This window comes from Lycium ferocissimum, chromosome 7, assembly GCF_029784015.1.
Source record: "Lycium ferocissimum isolate CSIRO_LF1 chromosome 7, AGI_CSIRO_Lferr_CH_V1, whole genome shotgun sequence".
Lineage (NCBI taxonomy): Eukaryota > Viridiplantae > Streptophyta > Magnoliopsida > Solanales > Solanaceae > Lycium > Lycium ferocissimum.
This window is the reverse complement of record NC_081348.1, coordinates 17528261-17547748: the sequence shown is the minus strand read 5'-3', so window position 1 is coordinate 17547748 and position 19488 is coordinate 17528261. Positions and strand designations below refer to the sequence as shown.

General features: G+C 35.7%; 2 protein-coding genes across 5 annotated transcripts; both read right to left on the bottom strand.

Moving 5' to 3' along the window:
- Window positions 1-149: 149 nt before the first annotated feature.
- On the bottom strand, window positions 150-3188 carry LOC132063569 (pentatricopeptide repeat-containing protein At5g03800). Its single transcript, XM_059456167.1, has one exon. It carries the CDS (start codon window positions 3001-3003, stop codon window positions 316-318), a length of 2688 nt encoding a protein of 895 aa, XP_059312150.1. The 5' UTR covers window positions 3004-3188; the 3' UTR covers window positions 150-315.
- Window positions 3189-4073: 885 nt separating this feature from the next.
- Window positions 4074-13164, bottom strand: LOC132063568 (probable serine/threonine-protein kinase At1g54610). Of its 4 annotated transcripts, none has more exons than XM_059456163.1 (8): window positions 13004-13164; window positions 11677-12167; window positions 11284-11568; window positions 10882-11199; window positions 9293-9520; window positions 7095-7195; window positions 5214-5328; window positions 4074-4696 (listed from the first exon to the last, which is right to left on the bottom strand). In XM_059456163.1, exons 2-8 carry the CDS (start codon window positions 12076-12078, stop codon window positions 4418-4420), a joined length of 1728 nt encoding a protein of 575 aa, XP_059312146.1. In that variant the 5' UTR covers window positions 12079-12167; window positions 13004-13164; the 3' UTR covers window positions 4074-4417. The 4 variants fall into 4 exon arrangements, with proteins under 4 accessions (XP_059312146.1, XP_059312148.1, XP_059312147.1 ...); XM_059456165.1 differs by having other exon boundaries at window positions 11677-12122; window positions 13004-13160; XM_059456164.1 differs by having other exon boundaries at window positions 13008-13160.
- Between the last annotated feature and the right edge of the window lie 6324 nt (window positions 13165-19488).

The window sequence follows — 19488 nt, the reverse complement described above, 5'->3', positions numbered from 1 at the left end:
TGTAATTGTACATAAATTTTCAGCACCTCTTGGTAGTATAATCAATGAATTATCTTACTTACCAAAAGAAATGTCTTACCATTCAAAAGCAAGAATATAATGAAAGTCAGAGAGGAAGATGGAAAGTTGTATGCTTTTCTCAAACTTCATAGACAGAAAAGTATTTTTGTTAAACTGATTGATCAAAATTCTTTACATGGTGTAAATACATTCTTATTGTTGTATATCTAACAACAGATTTAAAAATCTTAGCAACAAAAAAACTTGAAATCAACAATCAAAGCTACACCTAGAATTATCAAAATATCTCCTTTTTCAGCACCAATTATCCCTGCACGAGCATTTACCATTTACAAAATGATGAAAACCTGAAGCATCTCTTACATGTATATCTCTTTTGGTGACAACGGAAACATATTTGAAGAATGTATGGCAGTCACCACAGAGAAGCACATTCTTCATAACGCGAACGGGTCTTCCGGGTCTCGTCATAAGAAGACCAAAGGTTACAGCTAGTTTTGCACTGTGGTAGAACAAGAAGTCTTTCTTCTGATGCTCCTCCACTTCATGAAGTACAAAACTTGTATCAGGTACATATCCAGCTTTCAGACACTCCATAATAAGTATTTGTAAGCCACTGTATATGTCTTTTGACTGTGAATGCAATTTGTCTCTAGCAAAAAAGGAGTGAACCTTGTCGCCAAATATAATCCAACTGCGTGCTGGTATTTTTCGAAGACCCTTCTCCCTCATTTCCGCCCTAACAACTTCTGAACACTGCCATCTTCCAGATGCTGAGTAAAGATTTGACTTTAGTATGAACGTAGAAGGATCCTGCGGGACAATAGAAAGTATATTCTTCATGACCCTTTTACCAATGATAGCATTCGCATGTATCCTACAACCCTCAAGCAAAGCATGCCAAACAGAAGCTTTGGGTTCAAATGGCATTGCACTAATTATCTTTTCTGCTTCTTCAAGCAGATCCCAATAGCCTAAGACACCCACAAAACCTGCATAATGCTCCGAGGTGGGGTTTACGTTATATGAGGATTGCATCGAGGAAAAGAACTTTTGGCAACCATCCACTAAATTTCTGGAAGTGTGTCTGTAAGCTGATATCACAAGGAGACAGGTAATCGAATCGGGTTTTACTCGTAATTTCTCCATCTTCGTCCACGTATCCAATGCCCCATCCCCCTGCCTACGAAGGACAAAGCAAGTCAGCAGACCATTCCATGATACTAAATCATGTGTAGGCATAGCCTCAAAGGTGTTAATTGCACTTCGCATTTCACCACACTTAGAGTACATGCTGATCGTGGCATTCCCCACACCGGTATCAGACATTAAACCATGTTTCCAGGCATAGCAATGGATTTGTTCCCCAAACTTTTGAATCCCTAATGTTCCACACACACCAAGAATAGTGGCTAATGCAACTTCATCAACAACTAGTGATTCCTCTGAATGTCCGACTACGAACAGAGAAATAGCTTCTTCTGGCTGCCCATTTCTAGCATATGCACTTATGATTGATGTCAATGCAATTGAATTATCATGGTCCAGTGGCAGCTCATGAAATATCTTTTTGGCATCATCCATTCTCCCACACTGTGTGCACATGTCGACCAACGCTGAGTCAATACAATCATTTGATTTTAAACCAAGCTTGAGGATAAACGCATGAATCTGTTCGCTTACCTTCCTGTTGGTCATCGATCCACAAGCATTAAGAACACTGGTCAATGTAAAATCATCCAACTCCATTCTTCCCTCCAACATTCTACAAAATAATGCCAGTGCCTTAAACCCTTCATTATTTTGAATAAATCCAGCCAAAAGGGCATTATAAGAAACAGAATTCCTGTCAGGCATGCTGTTAAAAATCTCCATCGCCAAATCAACATGTCCAAATTCCATATATGCCACAACCATTTCAGTCCAACTAAATACATCCTTCACAGGCATCCTCTCAAACACATCCACTACATTTTTCAAGGTTCCACACTTGGTGTAAAACCCTATAAGTGCATTATTCACACTCAAATTACCATGTAATCCACTTTTAAGAGCATGCCTGTGAAGTTCTTGGCCTTCTCTCACTGCCAAACAGCGAGAAGATGCAGCCAAAAGAGTTGAAACAGTGAAATGATCAGCTATCAAGCATTCATTTCTCCTCAACTCACGATACATTTCAAATGCTCTATCATACATAGACTCCTCAACCATACACGCAATCACAGTGTTCCACGAAACAATGTCCTTTTGTGGCATATCATTAAACAAGAGAACAACAAACTCCAATAAACCACACTTACTGTACAACCCCATAAGCGCATTGACAACATAAGTATAACTCGAATAACCTAATCTGATAACAAGACCATGTATTTGACAACCCAACTCAAGATTCAATGAACGAATACAAGCAGTCAAAATAGCAACATATGTAAATTCATTTGGTTCAATACCTAACTCCCTCATTTCAAGAAACAGCTCAAAGGCTTCTCTTTGACAATTCGACTTAGCAAAAGCCGATATAATCGCAGTGTATGACACAACATCAGGGCTCAAAAGCAAATCAAAAACTCTCTCAGCAAGATTCAAGTGACCCAATTTGACATAAGCTGCAATTAAAGCATTTTTCAAATAAACATCCTCTTCTTCAAGTTTAAGAATTGAAGAATGAATTATCTTAGTAAGCTCGACATCACCACACCTAACAGAAATTCTAAGCAAATTGGCATAATCAATCCTATTAGTTTCAGAATCTACTGATACATTAGAGTCTTTAAATTGCTGAGGGGTTAAAAGGGGTTGAATAAAATGAGATTTTGAAGGGTTTTGGAGAAACAAAGAGGGTTTATGATGCTTATATTTGGTTTTCTTGGTAGTTGTTAGGCTTAAATTGCAGCTAAAAAGTGAATGAAGGTTAAAGGGTTGAACAGGTAGAAGGGATATAGGGATAGAGTTGTTGGGGCTGTGGATAATGGCAGCCATGAAAGAAGAAAGGCGCTAAGCATAGTAAAAGGGAGTGGAAATTGGTAAGCTAAGTTTGGAGTGTAGTTGTGTTTAGTTCTCTGTGTTTTGTTGAGGGTTTATGGTTATCCAAGAACTGGGTGTCCATTTTTTCACAAGGGTTTATCTTGTAGTTTACGCAAAATCTTGAAGAGGAGGGAGCAGCTAACTGCCAGATAAAGTTTTGTAAAAGTTCTTGGAAGTTGTGGGACTTCCACTTTGCCCCTCAAAGTTTAGAGTGTTTGGACTTATGACCCTTATCCCTTTATAAATTGTATTAGTGTACGTATACCGTCAAACCTCTCTTTGTTCCGATAAATTTTGCTTTCTATAGCGAAATGCTATTATAAAGATCGGTTCCACATAAAACATGATGTTATAGTGATTGTTTTTATAGAGAGGTCTAATTGTGTATACTTGACACATTTGGATTGTCTGTTTAACTTGGATAGGTAATATAACAAAAACAGCTAGGTGTCAATCCCACAAGTTTAACTCAAAATATATGAATGATCACTTGTCATATTCCTCGATTTCTAAAGTAAATTTCAGAAATATAATTTTGAAGTTGCATTATAAATGTGATTTACCAATTGTTTTCACAAATGCACAAATTGCATCTCAGAAATGCTTGATTTAAGTTAACGTTGTCTTCCAGACCTTCCGTTATCCCAGTTAAACTAGAACACATCAATAACATTTCACATATATGGTTTGCATACTTTTGGAATCTCACAAAAAACTTCCTCTTTTCGCCTCCCTATCAACTCTAGTTTGTAAGGCACAGAACCAACATTACCAAAAGTTCTGAGAAAATGGTATCTATGGCGAAAATAACCTTACAAGGATCACATGTGTTATACGTTACCCATCTCATGCGCAAAGGGTCACATACTAACCGAATATTTGTAATGGATAATAAATCGATCTCCCCACTAAACGCTGAGAACTGTATAATAGGAGTTTCCCTTTTTCAACCATCAATGAACATGGAGAATTTTACAGAATGTCGAGGATTAGGGTATAGGAGATATGCGTTTACACCAGTCAAATATAGATGTAAAATTTTCCACTAACTGCAAAAGTAAAACATACCATCACAAAGAATCAACTCTGGAAGTACTAATATACACGTAACAGGGGAGCTTCTCGCCACCACAACAAATTGAGAAGTCAAAAACCAGAAGGATGCTTCTATATATTTTGAAAATGAAAAAGGAAAACAATGCTTCAGCTTTGGACATACTATAAACCATTTCCCCGCAAGGTGCACAATCACAAAATGCTTCAAAGTGTTGCCATGGCCAGCCCCACTTTTATGTTATTTCCAGAATAGGCCATAGAAACACTCGTCTGAAGCTCGCTCTGCTGCTGCTACCCAAAATGCTGTTGCTTCTCATCTTTTCTTTGTCGAATGCTTTTTGGCATCACCCGCAGTATGCTTCTTCCGCCTTCCACCAGCTGATGCAGGCTCAACTAGAGGACCTGACCAATTCTGTACAGGTTCTTTTGAATATGTGAATGAGGTTGAACTGAATGGCACATCAGGAGGGACAAGAGACGGATCAATGTGATGTGAAGCACCCAAGGGAACACCAAGTCCTCCATCCTGGTGTGGTGGGGGAAACTTCTCACTCTTGCTCTTTGCATTTGCATGTGTGATTAGGCGCCGCCGCTGCAAGGTAAACAAATTGGCAGAATACCAGTTGAAGAAAATCAAACGGAGCAACTGATACAAGCTATGCAGTAGTCGTCATGTACATAGAGAATATAAAACATTGTATGAAGGATTATAGACCACTGAAACTTGGCCCCCAAGAAAAATTACCAAATTAAGAAAAAAGCCTACATGCCATTGAAAAGTGCCAAGCCTGAAAGTTGGAAAGTACAAAGCACAAATAGGACAAAGACTTCAAACAAGTCTCTCAGGAAGCATAACAGAAAGAGCTGATGCGATGCTCTTGATCTACTTTAGACTGGCAACTCATATCTCCCACCTTTTACATCCTTAATTTTGTTTAATTGACAGTTGATGAAAACTTTGTTCAAACTTTAATTTTCTTGGTGACACTAAAGAACAAGACGAGTGATTAAGAAATACTATGCGGCATAGTAAAAAAGACAAATAAAAATAAGAAGCTTCAACTATAACATAACCACAAAAAAGCAGGAGACTTGTCACAAGGGCATACATCAATATTAGCTTGATTCTCTGCATTGGCATCTGGAGCAGGGCCTGCACGGGCCCGTTCACGATGGCGTACTCTCTTAGCACCATCTCCTTGAGCTTTATTAGCCGCTCTTAGCCTGCATGATGAGATTGAAATGAGCAGCTATTACTTGAGCTAAACTATTACTTGTCAAAAAGGGAGTATAACTTGTTAAAATAGATGATTCCAGATCCTCTGTGACGTTTTATGTTACCATGCATGTATGAATTCAAATCTTCTATTGCATCTAACGTAACATTAAATATAACACATATAATCATGACATTTGACGCCCGTAATCCAAGTCCTTTACATCATATTTCTATTGGTAATTAATCTCCTTGGATCATCTTATCATGAATTTTATCTCTTTTCTTTTTCTTTTTTTTCCTTAATGTTTCATGATTTTTATCTTTTTGATTCGTAACTAACCCTATGTTTTTCTCTTTCCGTTCTCCCATATTCGTTTGGATGTTAGTTCATGGACACTTGAGCATAACTTAAGTGACACAAAACAGAACTTGAATGGAATGTTAGATAGAGAGCAGTGTTGTCAAAGCCCTGAAGCGAGGCTCAAAACATGTTGAGCACTTCGCCTCGCTTTATGTGCGCTTCAGTGTCATCATCAAGGCTTGAAGACATACTTTTCCTTGCAATGAGCCTTTCTTGAAGAGATGACACTAGATAATTGATATTTCACTTTATCGTAATGTTTTTACAATTTCTTTGTCCATATATTTGTTATTCATGCTTATTATTATTAGTCTTGGACTAAACACATATATATTTGTATAGTTGCACCATTGCGCCTTTTTTCACTAAAGCCCACGCTTTATTTGCGCTTTGCGCTTAAAGCCCCAGCTGACCTTAGAGCTTTTTTGCGCTTTTCGCTTTTGATAACACTGATAGAGAGGGGCAAAAACTGAATGAAGCTTTTATTTCCCTTACTAACCAATGGTGCCTCAACAACTCGAAGTCCTTGTAATTGAGTTCTTTGCTCTCCTATTTGTTTCTTCTTTTATTTCAAAATTAAGCAGAGATAAGGGCAAAGGAATTTCTTGCCAAAAAAAGGACCCCATGAAGGACAAGTGTTATGTGCATATTAATGTAAAATATAGTCTAAGAGAGGATCCAAAGCCAGCATAAAGACCCTAGAACACTTGTAGATTCTACATTTCTACTCATCAAAGAAAAACAATCGTACGAATTTTACTACTACAATTTTTTGACAATGATAAGATAAATTCTACTACTAAATTTGCATACTTAAATTTCTAAATCATGGGAGGTTCCCACAGTAAAGTCACTATAATATTTCACTTCTAAATATTTTCTTTTCGAGAACCTCAAAAATTGTTGGCTATCAAATTTTCAAATTTCTAAGGTGTTGTTTGATCGAGATATTGCAAACTCAGTTTTTAAGTGAAAAAATGTTTGTTTGAGAAATTTTTGCAAATCAGTAGTTCTTCTTTTTCTAAGATTTTCAAACTCAGTTTTCCAAATCTTTCAAAAACTCAAACTAGGATCTTTGAGTTTTTGAAGGATTTGAAAAACTGAGTTCCGCAATCTTCAAAAAGGCAAGTCCTTGTTTTTTGGAAAACATAGAGAGTTGCAAAAACTCAAAGCTGAGTTTAGAAAACTGATATTCAGTTATTGCAAATTTCAAACAAACGCCACCAAATGCTTTCAAGAATCATTAATCAAGTAAAAATGCCGCTAGATGCTACTAGTTTGTTCGAGGTAAAGTGTTTATCAGAAGTTAGTAGGAAATAAAACGTGATAGAAGGAATAAAAGACAGTAAAAAAGTGAGGAACTCAACCAGATGCTTGGTTCACACTACACAATAGTAAAAAAGTGCTGACCGTCTAGCTTCATCATCCCGCCGTTTGGCATCCATTTCTTTGGTCGGAGGATACTGTGGAAGACTAGAGGGATCACAAGCATATGGCTCTGTATTGAAAAACTGCAGAAATTGAACTTTATTAACCATAGAAGAAGGCAACATCGTAAGAATACAAGTGAAACACTTCACTCAAAATGAGATGTTCAGGTAAGAAAGACACAGAATAGCACAAAATAACACACGCTATACAAGAACACCTGAAAAAAAGAATTTGAGGCAGTGCTGCACCCATAAAAAGCATGACAGTAGGAAAAGTAGTTAAATAGCTCATAAATTTTATTTCCATTCCTCCTTTAAGCTAAACTATTTTGACGTCATACTTGTCCCGCTCCTCTATGTCAAAGAAACCAAAAGAATTAATATTTCTTGCATTACCCATGAACATTAAGGATTTTCAAACAAAGTACAATCGTACTCCTTCACCCAAATTTGTTTGGCTCTTTTGCATATTAAGGGTCAATTTGACCAATTATGGAACTAAGAGCTCATCCGGCCAAGCTTCCATTGACTGATTAGTTTGAGAAGCACTTTTTGTCAAAACAGCTTTACACAAAAGTAACTTCGGTGAGTAGCAATTTGTGTTAGCCAATTCATTTGAGAAGTGTTATCTTCAATATTCAATAAAGGAATTGTGCTTGACCAATCTTTCCAGAAAAGGCAAAAAGCATTAGTGAGTGTCAAGTTAAAAAATAAATAAAACAATGTACCAAGGGTAATTTTAATGGCATTACCCATGGCATTAGAATTAAGCTCCATTTGATCCCTTGACCCCTAACGAAGCTTCAACCGGATTGTAATTTTAACCCTTAAGTAAGCTCCAATTGAGTGTAATTTTACTATTTGGACACGTGGAGTCCACCCATTTCGCACCAGAGCTCTGTCAATGGCAAGAGAAAGTACGAGACCAATTTTTTAATGACAAGGGCAAATACAATTTCCAAAACACCTGAAATTTCCAACACGGACTAGTGTGTATTTTGATACAAGTGCTTTTAGCTTCAAAGAAGCTTGGCCAAACAAGCTACAAACCTGACCACAATAATTATATTTTAACATTTTTTTGATCAAGTAAAGTATTTCATTAATAATTATATTTCAACATTAAACCTAGCTATTCAGAAACTACATGAGCAGCAGTATAAATCGAAATTTACCTCATATCTCAAGGGTAGAATACATTTTGAAATGCCAGTGATTCACTAAGCTATTAACCTTTGCAGGCAAATAGTGAAATCATTTTAGGATAAAGGGAGTAATGATGATTGTTCTTTTCTTTGGATAGTCAATAGTCTGCATCAGCAAAGTGTTAATTACTCACTGCAGGCATTCATTTACCTTTCTTTTTTTTTTTTTTTTTTTTTTTTTTTTTTTTTTTTGTTGACATGGGAACCCGCAGCCGCTACCCTTCGGGTGCGCAACATTATTGAGTTACTTTCACCAGCGAGAACCTTAACTAAAAAACATGGGGCAAAGATAAGCCAGATTAATCACTAAATAATCCCAAACCACTGATCAATTGCTAAAAGTTTGCACCAGTGAACCCAAACTTAAAACACCACAGCAACTAAATCTGCCAAGGGCTGCCAAACGACTAATAGAACTGCAGAGACAGAGTAGTCTTATTCCCAAACCAAAATTATATGGAAAGAATTTTGTAATAAAATATGAGGCTATTGACAATCTCTCTTTTTTTCTTTTTCTTTTTTTATGACATGGGAACCCGCTGCCCTTCGGGTGCGCACAGGGTAAACCCAGCTCATGTAACAATCTCTCTTTTACACCAACAACTTCAAGCTACAGGACCTCAGAATTTAAAAAGCACACTGATGGAACCCAAACTCATCTAAACTAGTTTATATCTCACAGAAAGCATAACTTTGGTACAGCCATACCAGGTAAAACTTAAGGAAATTTCTTCTGCCACTCAAGAACTCATAGCAAGTACCTCTTCTGTAACTGATATACATGTTTTAGTATCTATCCCATGATAAGGCTCTTAAACATACTAATCTCCCAGCAAACAGAATTAATCACACCAAGGATATTAGCATTTGAAAAACACACTATAATTTTCTATCCGCAAGAGGTAATTGCTAGTGGAAGGAGAACAAGACAACTAAGTATAATAAAACAATCTAGAAACAGAAAACTACTCACTTCACTTAGTAATGCATCAGTTGCCGTCTTGCGCTCTGCTGGATCAATTGCAAGTAGTGTATCAATCAGTGGAAGTGAAGACTGAGGAAAATCTTTAAAAGTCTCCCTAATGCATCGTTTGTAGGGTTCTCGGGGCTTGAATAGTGTTGCATTCGGCAACTTGGACTTCTTCCAGTACTCCTCTGATGGCGAGCCACATAGTTTATATATCTTATGCAGTTGCTCTACCTTAGTGACAGAAAAAAATTATCGTTAATACTCATGCAGGAAAATGGAAACAGTCCTGTGTTGATTCACATTACATACAAGGCTTAAATAAAAAGACATTTTTTAAACCGTCAATTAGTATATTTGTCATGGAATTTCTATAATTTGTGGCCTCGAAGTATCAGAATAAACGCAAATTAGAACGATCTACCAGATATGGTATTCCTGATTCAAAAAAAAATACAAGAGACGGTCTAAAACTACCAATGAGAAAACAACATCAATTTAGAGCTAAAACACAAATTCCACACAGTTTTATTCAAAAATTTTTTTTTTTTTTTTAATGACAAGGGAACCCGCAGCCGCTACCCTTTGGGTGCGCACAGGGTAAACTTAAATCAACTTCCAAGTTCCAATATTACCAAAACTAGCATAGATGATATGCATTCAGCCTAGTTATTCATTGGAGGGAACTTAGATACTCTTATCATTGAGACCACTCCAAAGATAGTAAACAATTACAGAGACTTCATTTTCCATGAGCAAAATGATTACCCTAGCCGACTCGGCTGAATTTTGCATGTTTATATAATGGGTCTTGTAAATAGCAATAAGTCGCTTAGGTTCTGTTACAAGAAAACCTTGCAAACTACAGCAGTTAATAACATATTAACATGGGCATGCCCACACCATAAGGCTTAAAATTCAAAATTTAGGAGAACCTGCACTGCCAACAGCTACCACCAAAAAATATTTGCCTTGGCCTCCCCACCCCCTGGCCTCCCCAATCCACACCTCATTCTGTAGACGTGGATCAGGGACTGTCCCGTCCTACCCCATTCCCATCCTTAATGATGGCCCTTATTATTTGGCTCTTACTTTCTTTTCTTTTTTGGATAAAGTTATACTCTTACTGCTTAAGTTCTGTCATTCCTAAATTTGGGTCAACCATTATGGGATCAATCTAAGAAAACTCTGGCGAAGAGTCTGACTGATTCCAAAATTTATCAATAATTTCCAGGATCCTTTGGATTAGAAAGATGTCCCTGAAATGAAAAATGAACGGCCATGGAGCTCAATTTAGTAGGACTCTATTAACAATATAGCAAGGTGCCATCTAGCACCCACACTGCAGCCTCATTTTCACTCCTCAAAGCCAAGTTCCCGAAAAAAAAATCAACAAAGCAAAAAATAAATCAATCAGCCTGGTGAAAACTTAGTAGGACGTTTTAAGGTAAAAACCTAATAAAGGAAACATATTACTACTCCTGAAAGGATGAAAGGGCAATATAACTGATCTAGAAAAAAGGATCATTTAAACATATAAGGATGAACAAGTAGAAGATTGAACAAAGAAAAATACCAAGAATCACGGGGATTACCTCTGTCCGACCCGGCATAATAGGTTTTCCAGCCAACAACTCAGCTAAGATGCAACCTGCACTCCATAAATCAATACCTACACTATAATCAGTAGCACCTAGAAGCAACTCTGGTGGTCTATACCATAGAGTAACCACTCGACTAGTCATTTGATGCTTATGACGAGGATCAAAAATTGTAGCCAGTCCAAAATCCGCAATTCTGAGCATGCCAGAATTGTCAAGAAGAAGATTTGACCCCTTAATATCGCGATGGAGCACATGACGATTGTGACAATGCTCTAGGCCAGATAATAGCTGATGCATGTAGCATTTAACCTGCAATGAAAGAACAATAATCAGCTAACTTTAATTCTACAAGTATCTAGCTCACATCCCTCATTATTTAAAGCAGAACTAAACCTGTGCTTCCGTAAACTTGATCTCTGGACTTGCAGCAAGTCCAGCCAAATCATGCTCCATGTACTCAAATACCAGGTATAAACTACATGACATTCTTGAAGTAACCAAACCTTCCAATTTGATGACATTAGGATGATCTAGTCGTCGCAAAATGATAATTTCTCTAGCCATGAATCTCACACTCTCAGGTTCTAGGTTGTCAAAACGCACTTTCTTTAGAGCAACAATTTTACCGGTAATGGTGTCTCTCGCTTTGTAAACATTACTGTATGTCCCTTGGCCAATCTATAAAGAAAAAAAAAAGTGACAGATTGTTACCCATCAAAAGCAGAAGTCTAACACAGGAGAACTAGAAATGTTTTAAAGAAAACAAAAAGAAGTCTGAAAAGCTACCTTATCGATTTTCTCGAAAGTGTCAGCCCGACGTGGGAGCCAACCATCAATTGCTTCCCCAACATGAGTAGAGAGCCAGGAAGGCCATCCAGCAGCAACCTGCTCCCCATGTTTATGCTTAGGTGGATTACTTAATCTTGGATCGGGCTTCGACCTTCTCTTTTCTTTCCTAGGTTTTCCGTCAGGCTCCGCCTTGTCATCCTTCTTAGTTACATCACCCTCATTGGCTTCCACAACTTCATTAGCAACAGTTACATTTTCATCCCCCTTGACCTCTAAAGTTTCAGTGGATTCAACACTAATGTTCTTACTCTTCTTCTCATGATTCACACCTTCCCTTTTCTCCTCCCTGCCGTTCTGTACTAAGCCTGATGAAACCTCCCGCCCCAAAACACACCCCATCTTTCAAGTCTACACTTCATAACTCAACATTCTCATCGAGTAACCTACCAATTTCCACAAATCAACTCAGAATCTACAACTTTAACCACCTACAAATTAACAATATGAGAGTACATCATTAAATTGGCCAAAGAAGGAAAAAGAGTACTCTCCCCATTTCAATTTTTTTGTCTTAGTTTCACTGCGTATAGACTTTAAGGAAGTAAAGACGACTTTTAAATCTTGTAGTCTTAAATTAACGATAATGTACCAAAATACCCTTTATTCTTGTGGCCTTAAACATGTCAATGTGGAATGTAGAAATTAAAGAGTTGTCGAATTAGAAAAGAGGCGTTCTTTTTTAAACATGATTAAAAAGGAAAGTAAGACAAACAAAATTGAAACAGAGGGAGTAAATCATTAAATTGGTTAAAGAAAAGGGAAACAAACAGAAAATCATTAAATTGGCAATAGTTGAGCTCCCTACTTAGCATCAATTCTCAAGTACCCATGACACCCCCCCCCCCACCCCCAAAACCTTGCCCACCCCATAAACAAGAAGAATCCAAAGAAAACAATTAGTACTTCAATACTGAACAAAGTTGGTATTTTTTTTTTTTTCCTGGGGTTGGTCAATTGGACCAAATTATTACAGATTCAAGCATAGTCAACAAATAATCCCAAGAATTCAAAACAGTACAGTAACCCCTTGTTCTCAGAAACTCACAAACATCAACAATCAGCAAAAACACTCAAATAAACAACCCAAAATCAATCTTTTTACCTGACCCAAAACAGAACCAAACTAAAGCAGCAAAATTATAGCTACAAAACAATAAAACCCTAAACCCCAAATAGACAAAACAGCAACACACGTCCACACATGAAAATGGCAGGTGTGAAAGCGAAAGAAAAGCAACAAAAAAAAGGGGTAAGTGGAAATTACTTGCTGAGTTGATCGAATCTGAGCCAAAAAGAAAGAAGAGAGAGAGACTTATGTTGTGTTGTGTGTCCTGTAGTCTTCAACGTTTCTTTGCTGTAAGACAAGAAAAGAGTATAATCATCATCATAATAAAAGAAATCAATTGGACAACTAATCTTTCAGTATAATACAAAAAAAAAATATAAATGTGGGGGTGGGTTGGTGACATATTTACGTGTGTATATGTATTGTGTGATTTGCTTTACTGCAAGTCAAAACAGTAGACTGTGGGACATCGAGAAGAGGACTAATAAGGTCGAGGAGAGTTTTGGAATCACGGGCGAGATTTTCTCCAACTAAATGCAAACGGAATTATTTAGTGCAAAAAGTGGTCTTAAACCATAATTACATGAAATGATAATTCCATTTGTCCAAAAGCCTAATTTAGCTTTTGAAAAGAGATTGAATTTCAAAGAATCTAGTTTTTTCCTGATAATCTAATTAGTTGACTATTTAAACCTTCAAATTTTATGATCAAGGGGGATTTAGGATTTACATTTTATGAGTTCATATTCGTAATTCTATCATTTTCATTAAATTTATTGAGTTCAAAATCTATTATATTATTTATATATTTTTAGTGAATTTTTAACATATATACATAGCCTAAGCCAAAACATATGTGTTCAAATAAAACCATTAACTTATTAGTTGGTTAAGCCCTTGTTCAAAGTTTATTTTTCACCTTGTAATTCCTCGCCTCAAATTATATATATATATATATATCAACTTAAAATCTTGATGAATCGAGGAATAAAAATATATATTCTTTCGGAAAAGAATATAGTGGTGATCAGTGGTGAGAAAGTATTTAGCACAAGAGGGAAGAATGATATATATATATATAAGGAGATTGAGCTGTAACTATACTCGTATGGGATAAAGGGTAGTTCGGTGTACTAAATTCCCGCTATGTGCGGGGTCTGGGGATGTTTTAAACAACAAAATATGAGATTGTTCCCACTACAGAATTAAATTTAGCGCGGCTTTAGCCATTTATGATCATGTTTTAAAGAACATCCTTAAAAGCTAGTACTTATACAAGTGATCCATTTATTTTAGGATGAGGCTTATTTAGTTTAAAAGAACATATTTTGGTTTATTAAAGGCATTGGTGGACGTAGGCTTTAGATGTAAGTTCGACAAAATCCAGTGGTTGAAGTACCGTTATAGAATAAAGTACCGTTATAGAATTTCGAGGATCGTTAAGGCATGGTTAAATTTCACATTTTTTCGTAATTTTAGTTGCTTTAAAATCAACTTTAGACTCATGAATCAATCTTAAGTTTCAAAGAACTTCAGACATATATAGGTTTGAAGTTGGCTTGCCAAAGACTAATTTCATACATGTATATGTTTAAAATTGATATAAGCTCGAATTTCTGGAGTTAAACTTGACAGTCCCTATCTTCAGTTACTTGTATGTATGAAGTTGCCACAATTATCTTAATAAGACGAATCACTGATTTCGGCTTGCATTGATGGAAGAAAATTTTGACATACCCTTCGTACGGACAACTATAAGTGTCACGCCCCGAACCATGGCATAGGCGTAACACGGCACTCGGTGCCTTGCTGCATGTGATCGAGCAAACCACATGACTTGCTGAGTCTACATAGGACATAAACTGATACGGAATATAAAGTAAACATGCATGAATTGTGAAAACATGGAGTTCAGTAATCATAAGTCTGAAAATATTATTATTATATCATGAACGCGGAACTATGGTAATGTAGCCATTGAGGCTAACTCAACTGAACATGACAACTGACTAGTCTATGAAACCTCTAACACGAATCTGACTGCTAAACTGTTCACCGGGACAAGGCTCCCGGCATACCTTAAATGCATAACTGACATAAATAGAAGTAAAGACACAACCCCGAATGAGATGGGGGCTCACCAAAAGCTGATACGGGCAATGTCCTAACGAGCAAATCTGATTCCTGTAAATCAATATCTGCATCGTGAAATGCAAGCCCCCGAACAATAGAAAGGGGATGTCAGCACATTGAATGTACTGGTGTGTAAAGCAACTGAAAGAAATAATATGGGACATGAAGTAATAAAGATAAGAATTGAACGTGAAACTGAAACCTGGTCATGAGCATGAAGATGAATACATGTATAATATAAAACATGAGTAAAACATGGTAAGTAAGGAGAGCATTTCATAAACCGACAACATGATATCACCACGTGGGTATGTGGAGTCTGGTACTTCGCCGAACCAGCAGAGCCCCCATACCTTGTTAGGGTATAAGGTGGTAACGGGCCTGATGGATCCATTCAGTGTAAAATTAAGGAATCATCCTAACTGGGCGGAGCGGTCCTTGTCCTACGGTGACTATGTAGTTTCAGGATATCTGAGCCTTCTCGATAATTCGTGCAACTCCCAAAAATATGAACATGATATAGTTGGCTAAAAAGCCTATGATTTTCGTGAAATAACTTGTAATCATGATTTCACGAAATAACTTGTAACATGGTTTCATGAAATAACTTATAGGCATGTTCTGACATGATATAACATAAACATGGTTTCATATCAAATAGCTTGTAAAACATGGGTTTGAACAATATAGTTACATGATATACTTGCATGAAAACGTGAAAAGCATGTAGAGTGTTTTCTTGAAAATAACATGATAATTTATAACTTGCATGTAGGAACCCATGGAATACAAAGTATTGGTTTTTTTCATGGATTACGGACTGATTCTCAATCATCATATGGAGTTATTAAGAACACAATGATAGAATAATAGCAATTCATACATAATATAATCATGGATATGGACCTAGGGTTATCATAAGCATCGTATAGAAACCCTAGTTTTCGTAAGGATTCATACTCTATGGATTAAGAGGCGTGGGGAAGAACAATGATGTTCCTACACGTAGATAGCAACCCTACATACCTTAGTCGCTCCAAAACTTGAAGAAAAGGTCTGAACTTTGACAATTTTGGTGAAATCATATAGACGTGCTGCAGACGTGAAGAGAGAGAAACTTCAAGAGGTTTGGAGATAGTATGAGTTGGTCTAGATGAAACCAACAGAATCTGTCAATTTTTTTTTTGTAAGAATTACAGAAATTGTTAATGATATGAAAATCAACGAAGAAGTATTGGAAGAAGTTAAAGTTGTTGAAAAGATATTGCGGTCTTTAAGATTAGAATTTCACATTAAGAAAACAGTTATTGAGGCAACCCAGGATCTTAATACGTTGAGAGTTGATGATCTAGAAGATGAATTGGTGGCATATGAGATGTCATTGAATCGGCAAACACATGAGATAGTGGATGAGGCATTGCAAACAAAGGATGAACCAAAATATAAAGAAGAGTCATTGAATGCGCGTAAATAAATGAAAAAGGCCAGAATTCAGAAATTATGAAGAAAAGAAGAGAAGGTAGAGGTAATTTTTGTTGTGGTATAGATGTCTTTGATTGCAACGCAGATCCAATAATGTTCAAATTGATTTATCAATGATTTCCGGGATAGCTAAAAAGGATAATTTGATTGGGACTGAAGCTCTTTCGGTAGAGGCTACTAGTGTTTTAAGTAATGAAATATGTAATAGACATGATTGGTCTATACAATGTGGGGCTATTGAAAAAGGAATAGAAGTACCTACCATTATCACACAAGAAAAATTGTTTGAAGGTATTGAAGATGAATCTAGTGATGAAAGAAGCAAAAGAGTTCATCAAGAGCAAGTTTTTGATGATCTACCCAAAATTGAAGCAGAAATAATTAAGGGTCCAGATCCACAATTGACGTGCATGATTCTGGATATTGAAGACACAATCAATTTTGAACCATTATCTGAGATTGTATATTTTGAGGAGCTTGAAGAAAAATTATTTGTTGATGATATTGCTCTACCACCTATTGAAAGGTCAACTAGAGTCGGATGGGCACACAAGACCAAGTACAAATCAAGTGAAGAAGCAGATGATTTTAAATCAAGACGAGTTATTGAAGGATACAAAAAGAAGAACAAATATGCTCATGATATTTTGAAGATGGAGAAAGCCAAATTAACTTTGAATCTTGTTGAAGAGAAACTGAAGCTTACTAAAGATGACACTCGCAAGTTTGTTGATGCTACGTACTTCAGGAAATTGTTCGAGAGTCTGAGGTGATTGACTTCTACAAGATATGATATTGTTAATGGCACGCTCAAGGTTGAAGATCTTGGTTTAAGGGAGGCTATGTTGGAATTAAACCAAGATTACTAATCCAAAGTTGTTTAGGATTGGTATTTGGTATTTATTTAATTCATATTTAGTTAGGATTTATTTGTCTAGTTCATATTGGAATGAGTTTTCTAGTCCTATTCTATTTTGGTTTCTAGTATTATAAATAGGAATGCTATGTCACATATTTATGGTAAAATTTCTCAAATGACTACCTTATTGTAGCTTCCTACCATTTGTAGCTACCCTTTTTAATATTACCATTCGTAGCTAAAAATCAAACATTTATTTGTGTATGTTTTCGCATGTATTTGTTTCAGCAAATATATGAGCATGCGGTAAAAAAAAAGGAACAGGCTCCTTTAATTTAGGCAGAACGGTGGTGGTATTAAATGAGAAATTAAGATATTTTTTACCTTCTTTTCCGCAAAATCTCAGAATATTCCCTTTCCTTACACGTTTCTCTTCTTCCATGCATTCTTCCACATTTAAATGTAAAAATTCAAATTTCAAATTAAATCTTAACAACTCTGAAAATACATTGACAAAACAAACACGATCAATCATCAGGTATTTCGTGCAAAAACACCATTTTGATTTCACAAATTTCGTCTATTCAAGTTGTATTTATGTGATTTCAAAACAACACGATCAATCAACAAAATGTATTTGAAGTTTTCAATATTGATTTCGTTTTTTATTTACCCATGTATTTGATAGCATAACTAATGTATTTGACGTTTCCAATCAAACTCTATGTATTTTATATTAAATATCATGTATTTGTGTGAGTAACAATTTGCATCACCCATGTATTTAGAGGTAATGTATTTAAAGTTTTCAATATTGATTTCGTTCTTTATTTACCCATGTATTTGATAGCATAACTAATGTATTTGAAGTTTCCAATCAAACCCCATATATTTTATATTAAATCTCATGTATTTGTGTGAGTAACAATTTGCATCACCCATGTATTTGATGGGATTAATTTGAACAAAATACATAAATATATAGAAAACTTACCATGTATTTGTGTCACCCGTGTATTTGAAACTAGATGAACTGATGGAATTAATTTGAACAAAATACACAAATATATAGAAAAACTTACAAAAATACACCACCAACCACAACAATTGACAGTTATATCATAGAACATACACAAATACATATATTTTTCGTCTTCTCAAAACCCTAAAAAACTTTCTCTCTCCCCTTCTCTCGTGTACGCCACCATAACCACCATCATGGCTTGAAGCAAAAACAATCACTTCCACCAAGTTGATTTTGTGGAAGAATAATAACACAAATAGCGAAAATTTCACGAAACAAAGGAGATGGGATAGAACGTGAGTACTTTAAGGCTTCTTTTTCCTTTTTTTTGAAAAAAAAAGAAAGAAAGAATATGACGAATCTTCTTGATTGGTGAGAATGGAAGTGAAATTTTTGCAGAAGGGTGAAGAGAGGAAGAAGACGATCATAAAAGGTAAGAAGTTATGAAAAAGGAGAGAGAATGGTAATGTATATTAAGTGATTAATATTGTTACCATTAAAAGGGGATATGGATTGGGGGTGCTAGTTTTTAGGTGTATTTGTGAAATGGTAATTCAAAAATTACTGTGTAGCTATAATAGTTAAATTAGAAAAGTATTTAGTTATTATTAGTAATTAAAATAAAAGGTAGTTATTACCACTAATTATGTATTAGAAGTAGCTATAACGAGTAAAAATTCCTATTTTTATTGTAGTGAGATTCAAGAGTTTTGAGTTATTAAGTAAAGTCTCCTACCCTCTCTCTCTACTTTGATAAATTTCTTTTATATAGTCATTGTTGAGTCGTCCGCTTGTGCTTATATAATTCCTTTGAGTATTTTTATTTCCTTCAACCAATCATTCAAATGACTTGGGAGATGATTATTGTTCATATATTGTTGGAGGTTATTTCAAGCGATATAAATTATTCAAAAAATATTCAATGCTTCACCCAACGTAATCAAGTGGCAAACAACAATGCAAGATATGAATGCGATAATCGGATGAAAATCATAAATTATTTAAGTCTTTCATGAGAAAATATTATTAAACTTGTTTTAAATTATAGTTTACCTTAAGAATTTATTATAGACACGTAACGAATTATCTTGTTATTTAAATTCTATCCTAATATAGGCTTGATTATTGATTTAAGATATTTGTCTTATGATAAGATTTATTATTTCTTGACGTTATTTACCAATT

Excerpts from the sequence above, each read along its gene's own strand:
- LOC132063569 (XM_059456167.1), bottom strand. The coding sequence starts at position 3,003 with ATGGCTGCCATTATCCACAGCCCCAACAACTCTATCCCTATATCCCTT.
- LOC132063568 (XM_059456163.1), bottom strand. The coding sequence starts at position 12,078 with ATGGGGTGTGTTTTGGGGCGGGAGGTTTCATCAGGCTTAGTACAGAAC. Across the intron at positions 11,569-11,676 it reads CTTTCGAGAAAATCGATAAG|ATTGGCCAAGGGACATACAG; the intron begins GTAGCTTTTCAG and ends TTTTCTTTATAG. Across the intron at positions 7,196-9,292 it reads CTGATGCATTACTAAGTGAA|TTTTTCAATACAGAGCCATA; the intron begins GTGAGTAGTTTT and ends CAATTTCTGCAG.